A 21,123-nucleotide genomic window follows, 5' to 3' on the forward strand; every position below is an offset into this window, starting at 1 on the left:
GTCGGCCTCGGGAATTCTGGGCCACAGGCGCGGCGAGGCCCAGGGCGCCTGCGCGGGCTGCATTGCGCTGCGGTGTTGGCGCCGCTGCTTGAGTTTGCTGGCGCCGCCTGGGTGCGTGACCTTGGGTGTTTTGATCGTCTGTTGTGAGGTTCCCATTGCTGTTCAGGGAGGTGGAGAAACTGCGGCCTAGAAGGTTGTTGTGAGGATCACACAAGATGAGACCTTTGAAACCCTGCAGCACCTTGGCAGGGCACGCAGCGAGCCAGTCTGCTCCCAGCTCACAACTCTGAAAATGCACACAGATCCTCGCAACCGCGTGCACATCTCTATAGAATGGCCTCTGAGGACAGGGCAGCCATCCTGTCTCCCCCTCCCCTTTGCTGATTCTCCAGGGCTTCTCTACCCCATCCCCCTGTGACCCTACACCGAAGGGCGCACAGAGGGTCAGCCGAGGGCCCACTGTAGCTTGTGGGCTCTTAACTTAGCGTCGGAAAGACTTCACAAAATGAGTGCAGGTGACTATGAGACTATAAGGATGTTTATTAAAGCTGAGCACAGTGAAACAAGGGAATGCTTAGCATAGAAGAAGCAACAGGAGAGCCTAGGCTGGGCTGCCTGAGCTCACTGGGAAGCCAGAGAAAAGAGGGCCTTGGGGACAGCTTCAGAGGATCAGCTTGTGACAAGCTGCCAAGTGTCCACTGCCTTAGAGTTTAGGAGATGCGTGCCTGTGGGCAAAGAAACGGGGGAAGAAGGAAAAGGGAATGGCCCAGGCTGCTCCCCAGAGGGAGAGTGCAGGGGTGCTGGGTCCTTTGTCTTCAGGCTTTTATCTCTGTCTTGTGGACGGGAACCTTAAGGGAGGTTTCGGGAGAGGGTTTCAATAGAACGTTCATCAGTTCTCCAGGTGGGACCTTTCAGAGTCCTGGTCTCCACTGATTGGCCAGTGTCAGGGCAGGGGGTCGTTAGCTACTGCACTAGGCTCTGGCATCGCGCACCTTGTGTTGCTGCTTTTCTGGGCCTGGAGCTGAAACACAACTGAGGCCTAGTTGTTATCTTCAGGGAGGAGAGGCCTGGGGAGGAAAGGTAACCCTGGGATGCTGGTCCTTGTTCCCCAGTTTTGCTCCCGACTTTGATTGCTTGGCCATTGTGTTCAGTCATCTGTCTCAGTTTCCCTAGTCCACTGGCCAAGGAATTTTCCTGTCTTCTTACTATCCTGTCTCACTCCTCTCTCAACAGCAGTGGAAACCTCTGCCTTCCGTTCAGCATATGACCATGCTCTTGTCTTTCCCATTTAAAAAAAAAAATGCAATCGTGCATACACATTAAATAAACGCATTACCCCAAGGGGGGCAACTCATTTTGACTGAAGTAAATTGGAAAGCCTATCATGAAACAATTCTTGAGCTGGTCTTAGAATAATTGTAGTATCTTACTGGAGTGAGGGATTTCAGAGAGCCAAGTCAAGGGATCAGGCGGGCTTGAGGCCCATTGGCCTATTTGAAGAATTTATTCAAAGAGCTGGCGGGGCGGGGCGGGGCCAGAATAGGGCAGGTAGCAGAGGTATGGGAGAAGCGGTGTGTGGAAATGCTCGGGCAAAACCACAGAGGGCTGGGGATGCCATTTTGTGTGTCCTGTGCGTACTGGGGACACCCTCAAGTCTTCAGAGCACAGAGGTACTGTGTTTCTCAGTGTCAGTGTGTCCCCTCTGGCTACTCTGCAGAGAACGGCTTGCAGGGGTATAAACTGAGCAGGAAGCCCAGTGGGGACAGAAAGCAATAATCCAGAGTCTAAACTAAGCTGAACTGCTCAAAGGCTTTGAAGACACCTGTTGGAGGTGGCTTTAAGGGGGATCTGGAGGCTGTGGGAGGGAGAGGAGAGTTGGCTGCACTTGCCCATGTCCACCATCTCCCATCTGCCATAATAGCGAGCCGAACACCTTGGCCAGCTCCCTGCACTCTGCTAACGAGGGTCCCCTGTGCCAGGTGAGGGCAGATCATCCCAGCCCTGGACACAGGCTTGTACTCACAGTTATGCAGATGTCAGTCAGCCTAAGGGCCCCGAAACTTTGCTCAAATGTTTTCAGGAGAGTTAGCCATAAGAAAATATTTATTGATTTGCCACCAAAGTTCCCTAGGGCCCCAGAGCCAGCAGGTAGAGCTAGAAAGATGTCCTGGCTCTGTCCTGCCAGCCTCCTGCTGCATCCAGGCCATTAACTGGACTTTAGGACACGGAGGGGAAGATGGTCCTCCTCCAAGGCACTGTCCTCCTCGGGTTGGGAGGCCAGGGCGAGGTTCTTCAGGGTGCCTGTAAATGGGAGAAAGAGTACTGTGACTTGGCCTTAGGGGTATGTCCCCAGGAGGCAGGCAGTAGCGAAACAGGAGGAGGCCACAACCATGAAGCCACATCATGCCCTGTGGACATCAGGGGATCCTGAGGTCCCCAGCAACTCCTCTCCCTGCCTCCCTCCTTCCACAAGCATTCCTGAACCTCTCCCCTGTGCCAGTGAGGGCCTCCTCCCAGGAGCTTAAAGTCTCTGGAGGTGACAGACTTTTGCATTAGAAGTGAGAACACCTGAAACTTGCTGAAGAGCTGGAGGGAAGTGAGAGTTAGGTGCTCAGGGAGCTCAGAGGGAAGAAGGGACCCAAACCACAGGGAGGCAGCAGGTTTGGACAGCCAGAGGAGCAGGAAGGGCACTCGCAGCAGGTGCAAGAGCTAACGCAAAGGACGAGTACTGTTGACAGACTGGCTGACACATGGAGAGGGGTGTGGGGAATGGGTGGGACAATGGCTTTGCTCCTTGACCTTCATGCTGAAGAGTGTGACCCTCCAGGGAGTGGGGGCCAAGTGTAGTTTTGTCTACATAGAGGAACAGGAAGGGGATAAACCTGGAGCAGGGAGACTTGTCTGGAGGTCGGGGTACAGGCTGAGCAGCCCTGCAGTGGTGCAGAATCAGGAGAAATGGGGGGTGCAGAGGGGCAAGGGGCTGCCGTGGGGTCCCGAGGACACTCAGCACAGATTGGGGCCTAGGGGAGCAAGAAACCCTCAAGGCCTCCTGCCTGGGTGAGGAGGGGAAGAGTTGCAGTTACCTGGTAGGGCAGCCCCAAGGTTGCTCGCCTTTGGGGATGTCAGTTGGAGACCCCAGCAGGCAGTGGGGTGTGGAATTGGGGTGTGGAATGAGGAGCAAATTGACTTTCAGAGTCTTGGCAGTGAAGTGACAGAAAAGCAGGACTCGGAATTAAGGACTAAGCGAGGGTGGACAGGAAACCTATGGGTTTGGAGGGCCTCGGTCAGGGACCAGGACCTGGGAAATCAGCGGGCTTTGAGCAGGAGGCCAGAGGAGTCACGGGTGGTGCAGGAGGCTGTTGTGGGAGGGGCTGGGGCCAGAGGCACAGGCAAATCGGGTCTCTTTGAAAGAGAATGAGAAAGCAGAGGGAGAGCTAGCAGAAGATGAGCTGGGAGCTACTGAAGGTTCCAGAAAGGGTATGCTGTGGAGGGAACTAATTCTTGGAACAGGACTCTGGGTGGGAGGAAGGAGTCACTCCTGGTAGGAAGTAGTAGGGCGAGGACAGGGTGGGATGTGCCACACTGGGACGAAGAGGATACAGGCACTGAGGGGCAGGAGGGGCACAGGCAGTGGCTTCCTCTCCCAGGTTCGGGGGCTGGAGGTGGGAAGAGGCTGTGCTCTCGGGTCAGCAAGGCTGACCAGGACAGAGCCGGTGGGGACTCCGGGAGATGCCACCTGAGCTATGAGCTGGGTAGGGCGCCTTCCCTAACTTGTTGCCCTGCTGGGTCTCCAGGCTCGGCCCAGGCCTGACACTTGAATGGGCACAAGGTGCAGTGGGTTGAAACCTGCCGAGAGGTGGGGTGGGGATGAAGAGGCAGGAGTGAGGAGAGGCTGAAGGCTGGACCGGCAAAAGCACTAACAGCCTCAGAGGTTTTCCAAGGCTAGTTAAGAGGTGAGGGTAGAACAGACAGTGGGGAAGCACCACTTTAAGGGGGGCAATTTCTTTAAATGAGTGTAGCTGGGGAGTGGCCAGAGCAGAGGCCCTGTCCCAGAACCTCCATGGCTGTGTGGCCAAGTGCATGCATGCACATGCCTGCACACACACGTGCGCAAAAATGCACAGGCAAACACACGCACTGTCTCACCAGGGCTACTCACCAGGGTTGGGCCCTGTAGGTTCCTCAAACACAGTAGGCAGCGTCTGCTCCCAGGCAGCCCAGTTCACTTCCTCCACCCTGAGGCAACAGAGCAGCTCTGAGCCAGCCGGATGCCCACAGTACAGTCTGCCTGGCCCCTGAGTGGGTGGACTCAACAGACATTCCGGGGGACACAGGGACCGCAAGGAGGATGGGGTTCTCTGCCCTTCTCCACAGGACACAGGATCCCCCACCATGCCCCTAGCCCTGCCCTTGCAGCTGTCCCCTGGCTTTCAGAGGAGAAGGCTGGGCTTCACCCATTGCCCTTCCCAGCCTCTCACTCACCTGAAGCACCAGCGCTCATCTGGGCTGCCATCTGGCCTGGTGCCAACTGTCAGCTTCACACCTGCCCGCTGCTTCTTCCTCCTGCACCACCAGTAGCCATTCTCCATCTCCAGGACAGAGATGGCTTTCTGGGGACAAAGGACACATGAGACAGAGCAGTCAGGAAGATGTGCCACGCACTTGACACTATAACCCCAAGTCCACTAAGCACGCAGGTTGGAATCCAGTTCCAGTGTTTGATTGCCTGTGCAGTGCTAGGCCCTCAGTGCCTCAGCTTCCTGCCTTACAGACTGAGGGTAATGTGCCCAGTGGTTTGGGGAGTCACCATGTAGAGAGTGCTCAACAATTACTATTGTATCATTACAGGTCCCAGAATTTCACACCACCAGGTACAGAAGTTCATTTGCTCCACCCTACATGTGTGCCTGCCCACTGGTATGTGAGTCAGGTGGGGGCAGAAGTTTGCAGGTGAGGACATGGAGTCCAGAGAAGACGGGCTTACCCAAGGTGGACAGTGAATTGGAAATACAGTCCAGCCACCTGGGCAAGGCCTTCCCTACAGAAACTGTCCAGACCCACACCCAGCCCTGCCCAGGTCAAGAAGCAGCTTTTGCTTCCTCCACTGTAAGTGGGTGTCATATCAGTCCCCAGCTTCAGGGACCTCTGGTCCCCGACTTCCCCAAGCTGAGCCAGCCCCAAGAGTGCACAGCCTGCCTGCCTCACCCACCAAATCAACCCATTTAACATGCAATGAACACAGAATTGGAGCTCCACGAGGACAGACTTTGTCTTGCTCGCTGTTGTGTATTTATAACCTAAACCTGTGTCTATCCCCATAGAAGACACTCAAGAAATACTTAATAACTAACACATTGAACACCTGCCATGTGCCAGACACTGTTCTAGGAGCTTTAGATGTACGAGTGTACTCGATCCCCACAGCAACCCAGGGCCCGGGATCTGCTGTAGGGGACCAGCTCAGCTGGGTCCTGCCCACTCCTCCCTGGGCCCAGAACTTGGGGATGGGAAGGGGAGCCTCCCAGGGGCACCTGCAGTTTCCAGATGCTCCAGCTGTCAGTGGCAACACTGTTGACAGTCTCGCTCATGAGGGCGATGAGCATGTTGAGCAGCAGGACGTAGGTGAGCAGCACATAGGCCAGCAGCAGCAGCAGCACAACCCCACGGAAGCGTAGTTGCTCCTGGAAGGCCAGCTCACCCATGCCGATGGTGAACTTGAAGAGCTCCAGGGAGGCATCCAGGATGCCACTGTATGGGGCCGAGCTGCCCTCCTCATCCTCCCGTCCTGCCCCGGGCCTCACTGTCTCTGTGGCATTTGACCTTGTGGGGACTACTGGGCCCTGAGCCTCCCGGCTCAAGCTCACGAGGGCTGTAGGAGGGTAGAAGGGGGTCCTCAGCCTCGGAGACCAGTGGGCAGACAAGGGTTTGCAGGGCAGGCAAGGGATGGGCAGGGGCCAGAGGGGAGCCTTTACCTACAGCGAAGCCGAAGAGGAAGACTAAGTAGACCAGAAGGAAGCGGAGGAGGTCCCGCAGAATAACCTAGAACACAAGCACCAGGAGCTGGGGTGGGTGACTGGGTTACCAGACATGACCCCAGATCCCTGCCTTGGCCTTGAGCATGGTTTCCTACATGCATACCACACACACACACATGTGTGTGCATGCACAGGGCCCTGTGCAGCTATACTGAGCCAATGGATCTTTTTAAAATCTACATCAGATCACATAATTTTCCTGCTTCAAACCCTCCAGAGTCAAAAAATTAAACATAGAGTTACCGTATGATCCGGCAATCCCACGTCTCAGTATGTAACCAAAAGAATTGGAAGCAGGAACTCAAATAGACATTTGTACACACTGAAGTTCACAGCAGCATTATTCACAATACCAAAGGGTGGGAACAACTCACGTGTCCATTAATAGGTGAAGGGATAAACAAAATGTGGCATATCCATAAAATGGGATGTTACTCAGTCTCAAAAAGGAAGGGAATTCTGACACCTGTTACAGCATGGATGAATCTTGCGAACATTATGCTGAGTGAAATAAGCCAGTGACAAAAGGGCAAATACTGTGTGATTCCATTCATATGAGGTACCCAGAATAATCAAATTCACAGAGACAGAAAGTAGAAGGCTGGTTGCCAGGGGCTGGGGGAGCGAGGGGGAGGGAGTTCTTCCTGGGGACAGAGTTTCGGTTTGGGGTAGTGAAGGTCCTGCGGATGATGGATGGGGAGCTGCACAGCGATCTGAATGTGCCTGATGCCACTGAACTGTGTACACTTAAAAATGATTAAAACGCCCCTGGCTGGTGTGGCTCAGCGGATTGAGTGCCGGCCTGTGAACCAAAGGGTCACCAGTTGGATTCCTTGGCAGGGCACATGCCTGGGTTGCAGGCCAGGTTCCCAGTAGGGGGTACGTGAGAGGCAACCACACATTGATGTTTCTCTCCCTCTCTTTCTCCCTCCCTTCCTCTCTGCCTAAAAATAAATAAATAGAATATTTTTTTTAAATGGCTAAAATGGTACCTTTGTTATGTATATTTTACCATAATTTAAAAAATATATTTTTTAAAACCTCCTGGGCCTCCAGATCCATCCCTATGGCCAACAACGACCCCCCCCACCCCCCCACCCCCACCAAACTTCCTCTCCCCCACTCTCCCAGCCTCCTCAATCTGTCTCAAGCACTCCAATGTGTTTCGACCTCTGGCCTTTTTCTTCGCTGTTCTCTTTGTCTTAAATGCCTCTTCCTTGAGTCTGTGCCGAATCATTCTTTCAGGTCTCAGTTGTCGCTTCTTCTGAGATGCCTTCCAGACCCCCCTATCTGAAATACCACTGCCCTGGTCATTCTTCCTCATACAGCCTATGATGTTCTCATTTGTTTTTTTAGTGTCTTCCTTTCCCCTACTGGAATGTGAGCTTCAAAAGAGCACGGACTGCTCTATTTTGTTAGTGAACAAAATAGTATGTTCCCAACACTTAGAACAGGGCCTGGCCCATAGTATGTACCCCCTAAACATCTGTCAAGTAAATAAATAAACACAGACACATCCATATGCCCAGATGTCCCAGGGCTCAGGCACATAGGTGAACTCGTGTGCCTAGTCTCTGCCCCTCAGTGTACAAGGATGTGTGTGCTCCTATGTGGACACTTGCAAACATGCATGGGCAGGTATTTGCTTGCATGTGCCGAGCGCAGGCCGCTGAGAGCAGGTATGTGTACCCCCATACTCCTGCTTGTACTCATCGAGCATCTGGGTACGTGAAGCACATACTCATGTCCTCCTCTGCCCCGGGTGGCTTCACCTGCCTGCTGAAGCCAAAAGGAGTCCCGCCGGAGCGGGATGTCCAGCCCGCCCAGTCTGGTTGCAGCGGGGCCACCCCGACCTCTCACCTTCTGGATCATGACACTGTAGATGCCCGTGTGCTGGAAGCCACGTGTATAGTAAAGCAGGTTCAGCCAGCCCAGTACCAGCGAGGACACAAGCAGAGGCAGGTACCACTCAATGGCCAGGAAACATAGCACTTGAGACAGCACCGTGAGCAGGGCCTGGACTAGGCTGGATGGGGGCAGGGTATGGGTCAGTTTGCAGGCCACTTGGCAAGGCCCCCTTAGTCTCCACTGGCCAGTGCTGACCACCACTATCTCTCCCACTGCAGGCTGATGGTGAGAAGTTCCCCACCTATCTGGGGTTAGGCCCAGTCAGGTCCTGACCTGCACCCCAGGCAAGTTATTTAACTCCTGTGGGCCTCAGTTCCCTCCCCTGGGAAATGGGGGTAGCGGTGATCGCATCTGATTCATAGAGCATTTGCGAGGATTCAGTGAGACAAGACATGTAAAGGGGTGAGGCCCCACTGGTGCACAGTGAGGGCTCAGTAAAGATCTATAAGGGTGGGAGCATAGAGACCCCCAACTGGACAGCTGGACTACCCTCTGGTCCCAAACCCTGGAGCTCCCTGGCCCTGGGTCCTCCCCTCTAACGTCCGCTTGGTACCCTCTGCTACAACCACCTCTCCCAGGCCTGAAATAAAGAGGGAGTGAGGCCCCACATACAAGAGGATTTCAAAGTAGCTGTCCATGAACGAGATCCAGATGAACAGCCGGCGCCTCCAGAAGTACCACAGCTGCGGGGGTGCAGAATGACAACAGGGGAGGAGGGGCATGTGAAACTTGTTTTCCAGGCCACAGCCCCAAGCTGCTGCCCCTCAGTGCCTGGGCCAGGGCTCCCACTTGCTCCCTGTCTTCGGGCCGTGTGGGGGCCGTCTGTGACCTGTTACAGGAGCTCATAAATTTTGCTGATAGCCAAGAAAGATTAATATCCTGTTTCAGAGAAGTACAGCCACCCACAGACTCGGAGACAGTGCCAGGGGCCTCCTGGCTCCCTCTGGATCCAGATAAAGAACTCACGCACTGCATGTGGTAAGGGGGACAGCTCCTTTCCCTCCCTCTCCCTGGCCCCTCAGTGACCACTCTGTGCTCCAGCCAACCTGGATTTGGTGCCCAGGTTCTGCCCACTCTGAGAGTTTCCATGCTGTGGCCCAGCCTGTCTCCTACAAACTTGCAGCATTTTGAACTGAAGAGGCCCTGCTGGGGCAGTTGGGATGAGCCCCGCCTACCTCCACCTTTCTGTGTCCCCCAAGTGAGGGATGCCCAGCCTGGGGACCTGGGGCAGGGCTTCCAGCTCAGTTCCCTGGCAGTAGAGCAGGCACTGCCAAGAAACCATAGGAGCCATTGGCTACCCCACAGGCACCCAGGAAGCAGAGTAAGGAGGGTACCCAACTCTGCAGGCAAAGCCTTCAGCTGCCCAGAGGCAGGTCAGGGTGGGATCAGCTATCAGTTTTCCCATGAGTGAAGGTACTGTTGTTCACTCACTCTGCAGCTCCTCCTAACAGAGTTCCAGGTTTGCTCCTGGGTTGGCTGGGAGCCAAGTGGAGTAGGGGAAGGGGAGGAGCCCTCACCTGGCCCACAAGGAGGTAGACCCCCCCAAGCAGGATCAGGATGTGGCCCAGCAGCAGCATGGAGTTTCCAGCTGTCACTTTCATGGGGAGGACGGCCTGTAAAGAGACTCTCAGGTAGGACCTAGGGTCCCCTCCCAACACCCGACCCTCTGACAGCCAGAGCTGAGGGCCTACTCGGAGCAGCACAGAGAACATGCACTCCCCAGCAGGACCCCTGGAGTCTAGCCTATCCCGTGTAGCAGTAGTGAGCATGGTGGGAACGGGAGCCAGACTGCCCAGGCCCAGGTCCCATCTCCACCACGAGCAGCCTCTGTGAGCCCAGATACGTTTCTGAGCCTTCCTGGGCCTCCCTCCCTCAGCTGTGGGCAGGGATGACAGTTCATCATCTCAGAGGGTTGCTGTGGAACTGAATTCAGTAAGACATGCCAACAAATCAGAGTACCTTCTCACACGTGGTACGCACTAAGTATTTTTTGTTGTTGTTTGTTCTTTTTTATTTTTCCTGGCACTCCCTATTAATTGTCATTGTTGTTAGGCCTGCAGTGCTGGCTGCCACCCTGTTACCAGCTGGGTAAAAACCTCCCAGGATATGCCCCCACCCTGCCCCCACCCCAACCTTGCCTTGTCCAGGGCAGGCTGGTGGTAGACAACAGCGGTGAAGATGAGCATGTAGGTCAGGTGACACAGGAAGTTGAAGAAGAACCTGGGGAGAAGCAGGTCCCATTTCGCCTGCAGCAGCTTGTTCAGCGGCTCCAAGACCACCATTCGGTGTCGGTGCTGGGGTGTGAATGTGAGAGTCAGGGTACATTCAGCAGGTACCCACAGGGGACCCACTCATGTATTGGGCTCAATGCAAGGGCTGAGGGAATGGAAGAGAGAGGAGGGGGAGCTCCCAGTGACGCCTCCCCACCTGCCTCCCCCCACTGTCGTGGCTAGGCAGTGAGGCCCTCAGTGGTAGCCACCAGGACCCTGGCGTGATCTCTGAGTTGGTTGGGACTGAAGTGTGGAATGAGTGTGGTCCCAACGGCCGGGGGCAGGATGTGCAGTCACACCCCCACTGGACGGGAATAGGGAAGGTGAGGTCCCGCAGACAGGCTGAGTTGTGGGCCCTGCAGGAAGCTCTCTGCCAGAACCCCTATGCACAGGCAGGCCCCGGCAGGCTCACCAGGCTCCTGCAATGGAAGGCGATGATCTCCAGCACTGAGTTCTCCTCCCAGCTGTCCACAGAGGCCAGGTCATACAGCGACACCCGGACAGGCCCGTAGCACCACTCAGTGAACTTTCGGGAAAGGGGCTGGCATGGCCCCGAGAACTCCCGCTGCAGGATGTGTCTGAAAATCTGCAGGGCAGGTCACGTGAGCCTGGCCTGCCTGGCCACCTCCCAGCACTGACTGGGAGTCTGGGAAATACTCAATACCCTGCAGAGCTGCAGCAGACACATGCACACGCCCTGTACACACAGGTCCTTCTGTGTATAAACTCTTCCATACGTCCACACATGCTCGGCCAGGGTAGACATTCCCTCCCACCCACCCACATATGCCCAGGCCTGCCAGCCAGCCTGGGTCATCCTTCCCCACTCTTGCCCTTGGCCTCTTTCGTGAACTCCTCACGTGGCCGAGGGACCACAGTCCAGATCAGAGGCTCTCAGCTGCACACATGTGTGCCCTCCAGTGGTCGGAGTCCAGAGCTTCCAACAGAGCAGAAAGGGCCACTAACCTGAATGGGTTAAGAAGTAATTTGGTTTCACAAATGAAAACTGGAGAAAAGGAAGGGCCAGACTGGGGAGCAACTGCTACAGGGCACACAGCAGCCACACAGCCATGCCTCCAGAAAACACAGGGAAGTTCCCACACTCCAGGGACCTAAGCAGGAATAAAATAGCAGAACTTCTACTTATGTTTAGACTTTAAAATGCTTCTGTTCTAAGCTTCTCTCAGGGCTTTGTGAGCTGCACAGCCCTGACGATAAGGATAAGCTGGGAAGCCATTTGGGAAAAGGTAGAGCTGGATCGTGTTTACTCTTTATACCAAAATGACTCCAAAGTTTGAGGCACTAAAAATGAAGCCGCAAAAGTCTGGAAGAAAATATGGATACGGGATACACACACACACACACACACACACACAGTTGTAGATACGTAACCTTGCAGAAGGATTAAATAATAGCAAAACTCTAAAGGACAACTACAACTTGCATAGATAAAAATATAACAATTCTGTGTGGCAAAAAACACTATAAAAATTTTGTTAATGTTGAACTGGGAGAAAATTTTGAACTGTTAGAATAAACAAAATGTTAATATGTTCAGTATAAAAGACACTTACTAATCAAGAAGAAGAAAACATAGTAGCAAGTCTAATAGCAGAACAGGCAAGGATACGAAAAGATTGTCTCCTGCCCTGGCCGGTATCTCTATTGGTCAGTGTTGTCCCCACCCACCAAGATTGCGGGTTCAATCCCTGGTTAGGGCACATGCAAGAATCAACTAATGAATGCATCAGTCAGTGGAACAACAAATCGATGTTTCTCTCCCTCTCTCTCCCTCTTTCTCCCTTCCTCTATCTCTAAAATAAATCAATAAATGAAAAAAAATGTTAAAAGCTTAAAAAAGAAAAAGATTGTCTCTTAATCAAGAAACACAAATGACTTTAAAAAAAGAATCCTTGTGTTTTATTGAAAGTTATATATTTTATTAACCAATGTCACCCCAATAAGTTCAATAAAAAATAAAAATAAAGTGGAAAAGATCCCTGTGTTTTATAATAGGATATATTAGTTCAGTAGTTCAGATACAGTTTATCAATAAACACACATATTAAGCCCAGGTTGATGTGGCTCAGAGGATTGAGTGCCAGCCTGTGAACCAAAAGGTAGTTGGTTTGATTCCCAGTCAGGGCACACGCCTGGGTTGCGGGCTGGGCCCCGACCTGGGGGCGTGCGAGGCACAATTGACAGATGGATCTTTCACACTGTAGTCGCTGTTTCTCTCCCTCTCTCCCTCTCTTCCCCTCTCTCTAAATAAATAAATAAATAAATAATAAACACATTTTAGAAAATGTTCTTAGTAATAGGAGTATTTGATTGAAAAGTGGGGAGCCCACTGATCTAAAGCAACACCCCAGGCTCTTTCTCCAGAAAACTCAGGGTGAGCCCTGTTGCTTCCTGGACAGGTGGGGAGGGGAAGGGGGCCAGCCACTCACCTCCATCTTGCCTTCCTTGGCAGCCAGCTTCAGGGGCGTGAGGCCCTGCAGGTTGGGGATGTCCTCCAGCTGCACAGTGGGGCAGAGGCGGACTCCAGCTTGGAGGAGCCTGTCGTACATGTGGATCACCAGTGCGCTATTCTCGGCCGAGTTGTCTGCAACCATCACCAGCGCGTGCAGGACCGTGTTGCCCAGTGAGTCGGCAGCCTGCAGGCTGGCAGGCTGGTGCTGGTTCTCCAGCAGGTAGGTGACCACATCCCATTGCTTGGTGCATGCCGCCAGAGAGAGGGGCAGCTCACCTGGGGGCCAAGGGAGCAGCCTCGGCCTCAGGCCTCCCAGCTTTCACCTGCCTACTCCTCACATTCCTTGGACAGAAGGCCAGTCCTCCTCCAAGCAGGTCAGGCACCCATGGGAAAGGATGGCGCCCTGCCTCGGGGTCCCCGGCCCCATTTAGGGTAGCTGTGCCTTCTCCTAAGGAAGCAGAACAGGGGCCAGCTCCCAGGAACCCCATCTCCTCTCTTTCTCTTCTTCAACAGAGCCCAGGCCCACTGCTGCCTGACAGAGATGCCCTTCGTTCAGCCAGTTCCTGTCTGGTGGACTCTCGTCACACACCAGTTTTAGCAGCCACTCCCCAGTCCCGGTCCAGGCTCCTTGGCCAGACAAGGATAAACATCTCTTAACACAAACTTCTTCTGCAGGCAACCTAGTGGTTAAAAGCATCGGCCTCAGCGTCAGACAGAACTGGTTTTAAGGGCCAGCTCTACCACCCCTTAACCATGTGACACCCCCACCCCTCTATGCCTCAATTTAATCAAGAAAGACTCCTCACCAAAATAGAAACAAGCCCCTTGGCTTTTCTTCTGGAAGAATTGGCCACAGGCCCGGGCATGCACATCGGCACCATTCTCCACCAGCAGCTTCACACACTGCAGGCTCCTCTTCTCAATGGCAATGTGCAGGGCACTGTGGCCTCGGTAGTACTCATCTTTGCACTGGGCATTGACCAGGGGTCTGGGATTGCCAGAGTCCCGGTCAATCTGCAGCAGCGGCAGGATGCAGGCGTTGGCCCCATCCCGAAGGTTCAGCACAGCCTTCATCAGGCACGTCTTCCCCGTGGAGCCCTCTATGGGAGAGGGGGAGGGGAAGGGGCACGAGGGTGCTCAGGCCTGGAGCAGCTGGGCGGTCTGCCAGCTTGTACATGAGCTCAGGCTCCAAAATGCTCCTTGGGAGGATAAAAAAAGACTGCACAATCATGATGCGGGGTATTAAGACTCCAGTGACTACCATTTCTGCCCTGGAAATTGTTCCTAAGACATAACTTGTCATGCATGCAAAGCCGTCTATACAATAACATTCGGAGTGGTGTTTGTTAAGTGGCTTCACCACTTAATGGCTCTGTCTCCTCAGTCAAGTCACTTGGCCTCCCTTCAGCTCAGTTTTCCTCTCTGTAAAATGGGAATGCTCCATGGTTATTGTAAGGATCAAATGGAATTATATAAAAAATGCTCAGCACACAGGGCCTGGCACACAGTATGTTGAGGCCAAAAACTACAAACAACCTAAATGGCCACCAAAAAGAAATTAATTAATGAAATTCCAGCAACTCTATGAAATGGAAAACTCTGCAGTTGTAAAGTGACTAAGTTGCAGGAAAATACACTGAAGTGGAAAGTGCTACAAGATGTAGTAAGTGGGGGACGCACATTACGAATTAGTGTGCATGGCACTACCCCATTTATGTAAATGCACACCTAGCATGTTTCAACAGTTTGAAAAGATGTATTTGCAGGGATCCAGGATGACAGACTTTTTACCCTCAGCTTTATACACTGCGTTACTATTTGAATCTTCTAAAATGCACACATTATTGTTCTAATCAGTCCAAATAATGAAGATATTTACATTTGGGGCAGAGAATGCTCTGAGATGGATAAAATATTAAATATATGAGCTGAATATTAGGAAGAAAGAAAGAAAGGGAGGAACGGATAAAGAAAGGGGATGCATGGAGGAGGCCCACAAGCATGCGCTCGGTGCGGGGGAGTGGAGGCAGGCCGGGAGCTGGTGGGCTGGTTGGAAGTGGCAGGCACAGCCCTGACAGTAAGTGAAGCAGGAGCCCTTGGCTCTGTCAGCAGGGCCCCTGCAGCCATTTCAATAGGAAGGTCCACTGCTAAGAACACATCCCTTTAAAAAAAAAAAAAAGAGAAAGCCATGGCTGGTGTAGCTCAGTGGACTGAGCATGAGCTGAGAACAAAGTAGTCACGGGTTCGATTTCCAGTCAGGGCACATGCCTGGGTTTCGGGCCAGATCCCCAGTGGAGGGTGTTCAAGAAGCAACCACACATTGATGCTTCTCACAATCTCTTTCTCCTTCCTTTCCCCTCTCTCTAAAAATAAATAAATTCTTTTTTTTAAAAGATTTTATTTATCTATTTTTAGAGAGAGGGGAAAGGACGGAGAGAAGCACCAATGTGTGGTTGCCTCTCATGTGGCCCCTGCTGAGGACCCGGCCCACAACCCAGGCATGTGCCCTGACCGGGAATCGACCCAGCGACCCTCTGGTTCGCAGCCCGCTCTCAATCCACTGAGCTACACCAGCCAGGGCTAAAAATAAATAAATTCTTAAGTAAATAAGTAAGAGAGAGAAAACACTTGCCCCTTGTCTCCTGGTCTCCTGACCATGGTCAAGGCCCACCCAGCCCGTACAGTCTCAGCACAGTGCGCAGACAGAGGCTCTGGCCGAAGGGCAGGCCTACCTGTGTACTCTGTGTCGGTCAGGTACTTGGTGGTGCGGCGCAGGTACTCTGGTAGCCCAACCAGATCCTCGGGGACACCCCGGGCAACCACACTGAAGAGCCAGTCACGGTCAAAGCAGTTTGGGTCCAGCTGGCTGTAGGAATGTGGTTTGTGACTGATGCTGTGAAAGAGCCATGTGCCCCCCAGAAAGCTCCCCATCCCACAGAGCCCTTTCAGGAAGCCTGTGAGCACTGTGTGCCCTGAAGATCCAGGAGTCCCACAGGAGTCTTCGTAAGGGCCTCTGCCCTCCCAGAGCAAGCCAAGGAGATCCCAAGGGCTCAGAGCCCCAGGAGCAGGGATGGGGGAGCTGTCCGGAGCACTGGACCACAGCATCTCCATGGCTCCAACATCACAGATGTTCCCCAGCATCAGGGGCTTATCATTTATTTGTTAGATCCTTGAAGAACTCACAACAGGCTCACTATCCCACAGGGTAGGTTTCAACACAGGAACTTGTCATGACTCCTGAGCTGGAGACCAGGTCAAGACAGGCCTACAGTAGACAGGCCTACTGACTGTTAGGGGACTGTGTACAGCCCCTAACAGTCAGGCCCACAGACTGTTAGGGGCTGTACACACTGCTGGTCTCCACTAGGAATCAAGAAAAGCTCCTCATCCTCTCAGAAGCCATTTGTGGACTCATAATGGAGTATGTGCACCTTTAATCCTCACTTTTGCCCCAGGGTCAGGAATCACTACTTTCCCTTTTAGACAAGCAAGGAAATAAAGCAATATCCCCAAAGTCCTGGGGCTCCCACGGGGCGTCTCACTAACTCCAGACCCTGACTCTGACCCCAGAGACTCTAGGCCAGGCAGGCAGGCAGTTTCTCAGAGACATGTGGACCCAGCACTGAAACCTATCAGATGCTCACTGGACTTTTGCTGAGAAGCCACGTTTCCCGGAAAGGCCCAGAATGGGCCTTACAATTCTTTAGAATCTATCAGTGTCTGGTGACAGGGAACGGGAAGAGGTGCCTGTCCCTGGGCATGTCACTATTCACAGAGACAAGCTCATCCCTGGGTCCCTCACACCTTGACCAGCAAATACGAAGAGACAGACAGCAGGGACTATTTGACACTTTGGGGACCCTCAGATCCTAGCTTCACAACTCCTGTAGAATGAGCCAATCCACTAAGGGTTGGCGACTCTGATGAATGAGGGGAGTGCTGGGATCAGCTGGGTTTTAAGCCAAATGCACGTGGCCAGAGGCCACACCCTGCCTCCTCCACACCAGGAAGCTGCATATCTGCCTGGCCTGGCCAGGTCCACCATCATCTGCCCAGGGGACCACGTGTCCACAGCATGACCAAGAGGGCTCTGCAACTGACTAGGGAGCCCTGCGGGGAGTCCAGCCAGCAAAGTGTCTATTTGGACAAGGTATTTCCTTTCTCAGGATGACATCACAGTCTTGGGGTGGGGAAGCCCCATAAGGGCACAGATTGAGACACCAAAGGACATCAAAAGGCCCATTCTGCCTGTTGGGCAGGATACCCAGCTCCCCAAAGCCTCACACGCATCTTCTCCTGCCCATGGTCTGAACCTGCCACAGAGTCTGAACCTGTGCTGGTTTGTCCTCCAGCACAAACAGTGCAGGGGCTCTGGGCTGGGAGACCATGGCTGGTGACCACATCCCAGTCATGAGGAGGAAGGAAGTGGCTTGCCTGGCAGAGTCCCGCCTGGACCGTGAAGATTTTCCTGGTCAGACCTTGTAGGTCAGACCTCACACTGGGGGGGGGGGGAGGTGCGGGGGGGAGCACATGTACCCCCCACACCCCCCACAGGTCTGGAAGTGTCACTCCCAGCAAGAGGGGGCTCACTCTGTCTGAGGTGGTAGAGATCACAGGAAAGTCAAAGTGAAGATGACTCCCAGCAGAAGCCTACCATCCACAGTCCCCAGAGTCCACATCCCCTAGAAGACAGGTTCAGTCTTGGAGCAGAACCCAGGAGTCCCTGGGACATCTTCACTTGTCCTTGCCTCTCTCCTTGAACTGGAGTGTGGATCCTGCTACCATCTGTCACAGGAACCATGACAGGGTGGGGGCCAGAGCATAAACTGGGGGATACAAGGGTCAGTCGAGTACTTGGAGCTGGTAGAGTATGTCCCTATGAAGAAGAACAGGACCTCAGAAGGCAGAAGGCCAAGAATAAGGAAGGTTCTGGAAGGAGCAACCCCAGAGAGCAGAGCAGAGTTCAGCCTGTTGGGCCCAGGAGCTAGCCCAGCCAGACTGAGGACCCTGCAGGTTGTGGGGAAGGAGCACCAAGTCAGCACCTGTGCTGGAAGTGAGGGACCACCCCTAGCTGCACCCCCATTTGCTGCCTTACCTGGCACCTGCTCCCCTTCGGTATTTGAGGTTCACTCTGATCTGAGGGGGGAAGTTCCGGTCCTCGCCCTGGAATGGTGACTCCATGGGGGGCGGCACATGTCCACTGGCCAGCTTTCTCTTGTCCACATCAGCACCATCTTCCTGATCTCTATCATATGTCTCCAACCTGAAGGCAGGAGGGCTGGAGGGTGTGGTCATCCTAAGGGATGGAGGCTGCTCTGTCCAGCTGGAACCTCCAAGGAGACCAAGACGTCAAAGGCCACTCCTTCCTCCCAGCCCCAGGTAGGGGTAAGAAGTCTGGGTGGGGCTGAAGAAAGAGAGGTTTAGAAGCTGCGCACAATTAGGCCCACCCACTGTGTGGAGCTCCGCCCAATGGGGTGAAGGGTGGAGGAAGGAGGAAGGCCAAGGGTGAGGAGAGGAAGGGAGGGTCTGGCCTGAAGATGGCACAGTGTCCTGGAACAAGGTGGGAAAGGGGCTCAGTAGGCCTGCTCTTTGACACTGTCCCACAGGAAGGGGCCCTGAGTGTCCCTGACTTTCCCACCAGGACTTCCGGATATTGAGAGTCCACAGCTCCTCGTTGGGGGTAATGAACATTTGCATTGACAGCACAACCCTTTCTCCACATGACATTTTGCCCAGTGGCAGATAAAAGTGCAGTTGTGCGGTGGGGGCAGGTCACTCCAACTCTTACCACGCAAGGGCGCCCTGGGGAAAACCGTTGGAAAACCTCTGGTCTATCAAACCCCTCATTTTGTTGCCAGGGCAACTAAAGCTCAAAAAGGGGAAGTAACTTCCCCAGGGTCACTACCTGTTGGCAGAACCTGGTCTAAGTCTACCTCACCCTACCATGAGGTTCCTCTTCAGTTCTCAAATCTTTTGGGGCCCACCTATATTTTTGGTATTAGTCATCTCTGAAGGCAATGAATGCCACCTTTTTGTGCCTTAGGGTCTCCAGGGGCTGCAGAGTGTGGAGGGAGACCCCTCCATGGCTCCCTGTGACAGGCAGGCCCCCCTCAGGCCCTGTGCCAGCTCTGGGAGCTCAGCTGACAATACCATCACATGCTCACCGAAGAACTAAACCACAGCCTCCGCTGCAAGGCAAGGGGTAAGCCACAGTGGGGAGGGGTGGGTTGGAAGGAAAAAAAGAGTCAGAGATGGGTGGGGAGACAGCAGGGTGGGAAAGGGGGGCAGGGAGCACACAGAGCACAGAACGGGAAGAGAAGATAGGAGAGTGGAGAGAGTGGGATGGTGGGATGGTGGAGTGGTGGGGGACCACTCGGTCCAGGCCAGGCGCCCGCAGCCCTGGGGAATTTGGGTGGGGAACTTCCCTATTGGAGCAGGGGAGGCTGGGACCTGGCTGAAGGCCTCAACATGCGGTTTTGATTCACCATCTTTCTGCCCATACTGGGCGTCCTTCTGGGGACAGACACCATTTAACCTGGCTTAAGCCCCCGCCCCACCCCTTTCTGCCTCCCTGGCTGCCCCACACAGACCACCACTCCCAAACCTCAGCAGCAACAGCTGTCTGTCCAGCCCTGGTCCCCAGCCCTGGCCGGGAAGGAAGGAGCGAGGAGCCCACTCGGGGGGCCCGCCCCCGTCAGTCAGGCTTGGGGACCCGGCGCCTCAGATGTCCCGGAATTGCCCCCGACTTACCTTTCCCGGCTGAACTAGGGCGTGCAGGCTGCTCGCTGCTCGCTCGGGGATTGTGGAGCCTCGGCGGCTGCCGGGCTGCGGGAGGAAGTGCAACCGGGAGGGGCCACGAGCTCTGGCCGCCGCGGAGCCGCAGCACCTCCCCTGTGGGCTCCGAGCGGCAGCTGGGGGTCCGCACCCCAGCGCTCCGGCCAGCCTGCTGGTGGGGAGAGGGGTTAACTCCCCTGTCAGGACAGGCTGGCCATCAGGGACTGACTTTTGGACCACTGGCCACACCCTGCCCTCATGGAGACACGCCCCGGCTCCCCACCCCCACCCCCACCCCTATCGCCTGGCCACTGAGGTCCCAGGTGGGGGTGGGGGCAGTCAGGGGCAACCTTTGGTGCTGGGGGGGGGGGTCTTACCTCTGTGGGGGGGCTGTCATAGGTGGGGTGTCTAGCCCTCCTGCACTGACACCTACCCTTCCCCTTCCTCTCCACAAGCTTCCTAACAGCTCTATGGCTCAGTCTGGGAACGGGTTGACCCATCACAGGGCAGAGATAGCTGGTGTGATTGGCTTTCAGGGACAGGAGAGGAGAGGCTCAGCCCAGCACATGTCCCTGGGAATGCATCCCACCAGTTCACCCAACAGTTTGAGGGGAATTTCCCACCTCCTGGAATCTCCCCCAAGGCCACTAGCCAGGGCCCAGAGGACTCCAGACTTCCCTTAAAGGCACTTTCAGCACCAGCCAGCATGGGGGACAGGGAGGCCCACTTGTACTGCCCTGGTCTGGACTCAACCTTGGGGCTATCATCTCTCCTCCAGGAGACCACAGCCCCCTCCAAACTGGTTTCCCAGCTTCCCTCCTGCCCCACCCTCACCCTCACCCTCATTATCCATTCTCTCTACAGTAACTGGAATGATCTTCCAAAACTGAAAACCAGATCACCTTACTCCCCAGCTTCACTTCCCCATGCCCAACCAATGGTTTCCCTGGATGCTTAGAATAAAATGCAAACTCCACACCACAACCCTGTACAATTTGGATGCCCTTTTCCATCACTCTACCTTCATCTCTCATTGCAACCCTGTTATACTCTAGACCTTTGCTGACAACGTGGTAGTCACCAGCCCTGCCCATGCGGCTCAGTCGGTTGGAACGTTGTCCCGTAAAGTGAAAGGTCATGGGTTCAATTTGTACGAGAGTCAACTGATCAATGTTCCTTTCCCTCCCTTTCTCCTTCCCTTCCCCTCTATAAAAAACAAAACAAATAAAAAACCCCACACACCATTGCCCCTGGGTAGCCTGTCCTAGACCCTGGACTGGATTAGGAGTCTGCACTATGTGTTCTCATGACACTTTGTACTTCTCTGATCATAACTTATTATCCTTTATTGTTAACATTTATTGTCTGGCTTCACCTTTACCAATAACAAGTGCCTATTGAGTAATAGGCACTTGTTATTGGTAAAGGTGAATAATAACTATGTGCCAGACACTATAACTAATAACTATGTGCCAGACACTATATTGAGTGCTTTACATTTAACTCTCAGAGTAGCCACATTTCACAGGTGAGGAAACTGAGGCTAGGCAGGGTTGTGTAACTTCCGAGGTCACATGGCTGGGATTCACGTCCAGAGCCACACCCTTACCCACCAAGCTTTCCAAGGGATGAGATGTTGCTTTTTTAAAAATGTGTCCCAGCA

The 21,123-nt window shown here is 53.9% G+C and overlaps 1 protein-coding gene across 3 annotated transcripts; it reads right to left on the reverse strand.

The window, feature by feature from the left end:
• Window positions 1-2,085: 2,085 nt before the first annotated feature.
• Window positions 2,086-19,698, reverse strand: TRPV2 (transient receptor potential cation channel subfamily V member 2). Of its 3 annotated transcripts, none has more exons than XM_024564975.3 (15): window positions 19,437-19,698; window positions 17,782-17,964; window positions 15,419-15,552; window positions 13,493-13,786; window positions 12,664-12,962; window positions 10,626-10,799; window positions 10,082-10,237; window positions 9,461-9,556; window positions 8,556-8,626; window positions 7,896-8,061; window positions 5,973-6,039; window positions 5,532-5,869; window positions 4,483-4,610; window positions 4,160-4,236; window positions 2,086-2,301 (listed from the first exon to the last, which is right to left on the reverse strand). In XM_024564975.3, exons 2-15 carry the CDS (start codon window positions 17,865-17,867, stop codon window positions 2,207-2,209), a joined length of 2,181 nt encoding a protein of 726 aa, XP_024420743.2. In that variant the 5' UTR covers window positions 17,868-17,964; window positions 19,437-19,698; the 3' UTR covers window positions 2,086-2,206. The 3 variants fall into 3 exon arrangements, with proteins under 3 accessions (XP_024420743.2, XP_024420741.2, XP_024420740.2); XM_024564973.3 differs by having other exon boundaries at window positions 17,782-18,016; XM_024564972.3 differs by having other exon boundaries at window positions 17,782-18,090.
• Between the last annotated feature and the right edge of the window lie 1,425 nt (window positions 19,699-21,123).

The sequence above is a fragment of the Desmodus rotundus genome, chromosome 9, assembly GCF_022682495.2.
Source record: "Desmodus rotundus isolate HL8 chromosome 9, HLdesRot8A.1, whole genome shotgun sequence".
NCBI lineage: Eukaryota > Metazoa > Chordata > Mammalia > Chiroptera > Phyllostomidae > Desmodus > Desmodus rotundus.

Bases quoted from the DNA above. Each gene is read 5' to 3' on its own strand.
- TRPV2 (XM_024564973.3), bottom strand. From the start codon at position 17,981: ATGACCACACCCTCCAGCCCTCCTGCCTTCAGGTTGGAGACATATGAT. The intron at 9,557-10,081 runs GCAAGGTTGGGG...GTCTCTTTACAG, and splicing joins ACCAGCCTGCCCTGGACAAG to GCCGTCCTCCCCATGAAAGT. The intron at 2,302-4,159 runs GTGAGTAGCCCT...TCCCATTTACAG, and splicing joins ACCTACAGGGCCCAACCCTG to GCACCCTGAAGAACCTCGCC.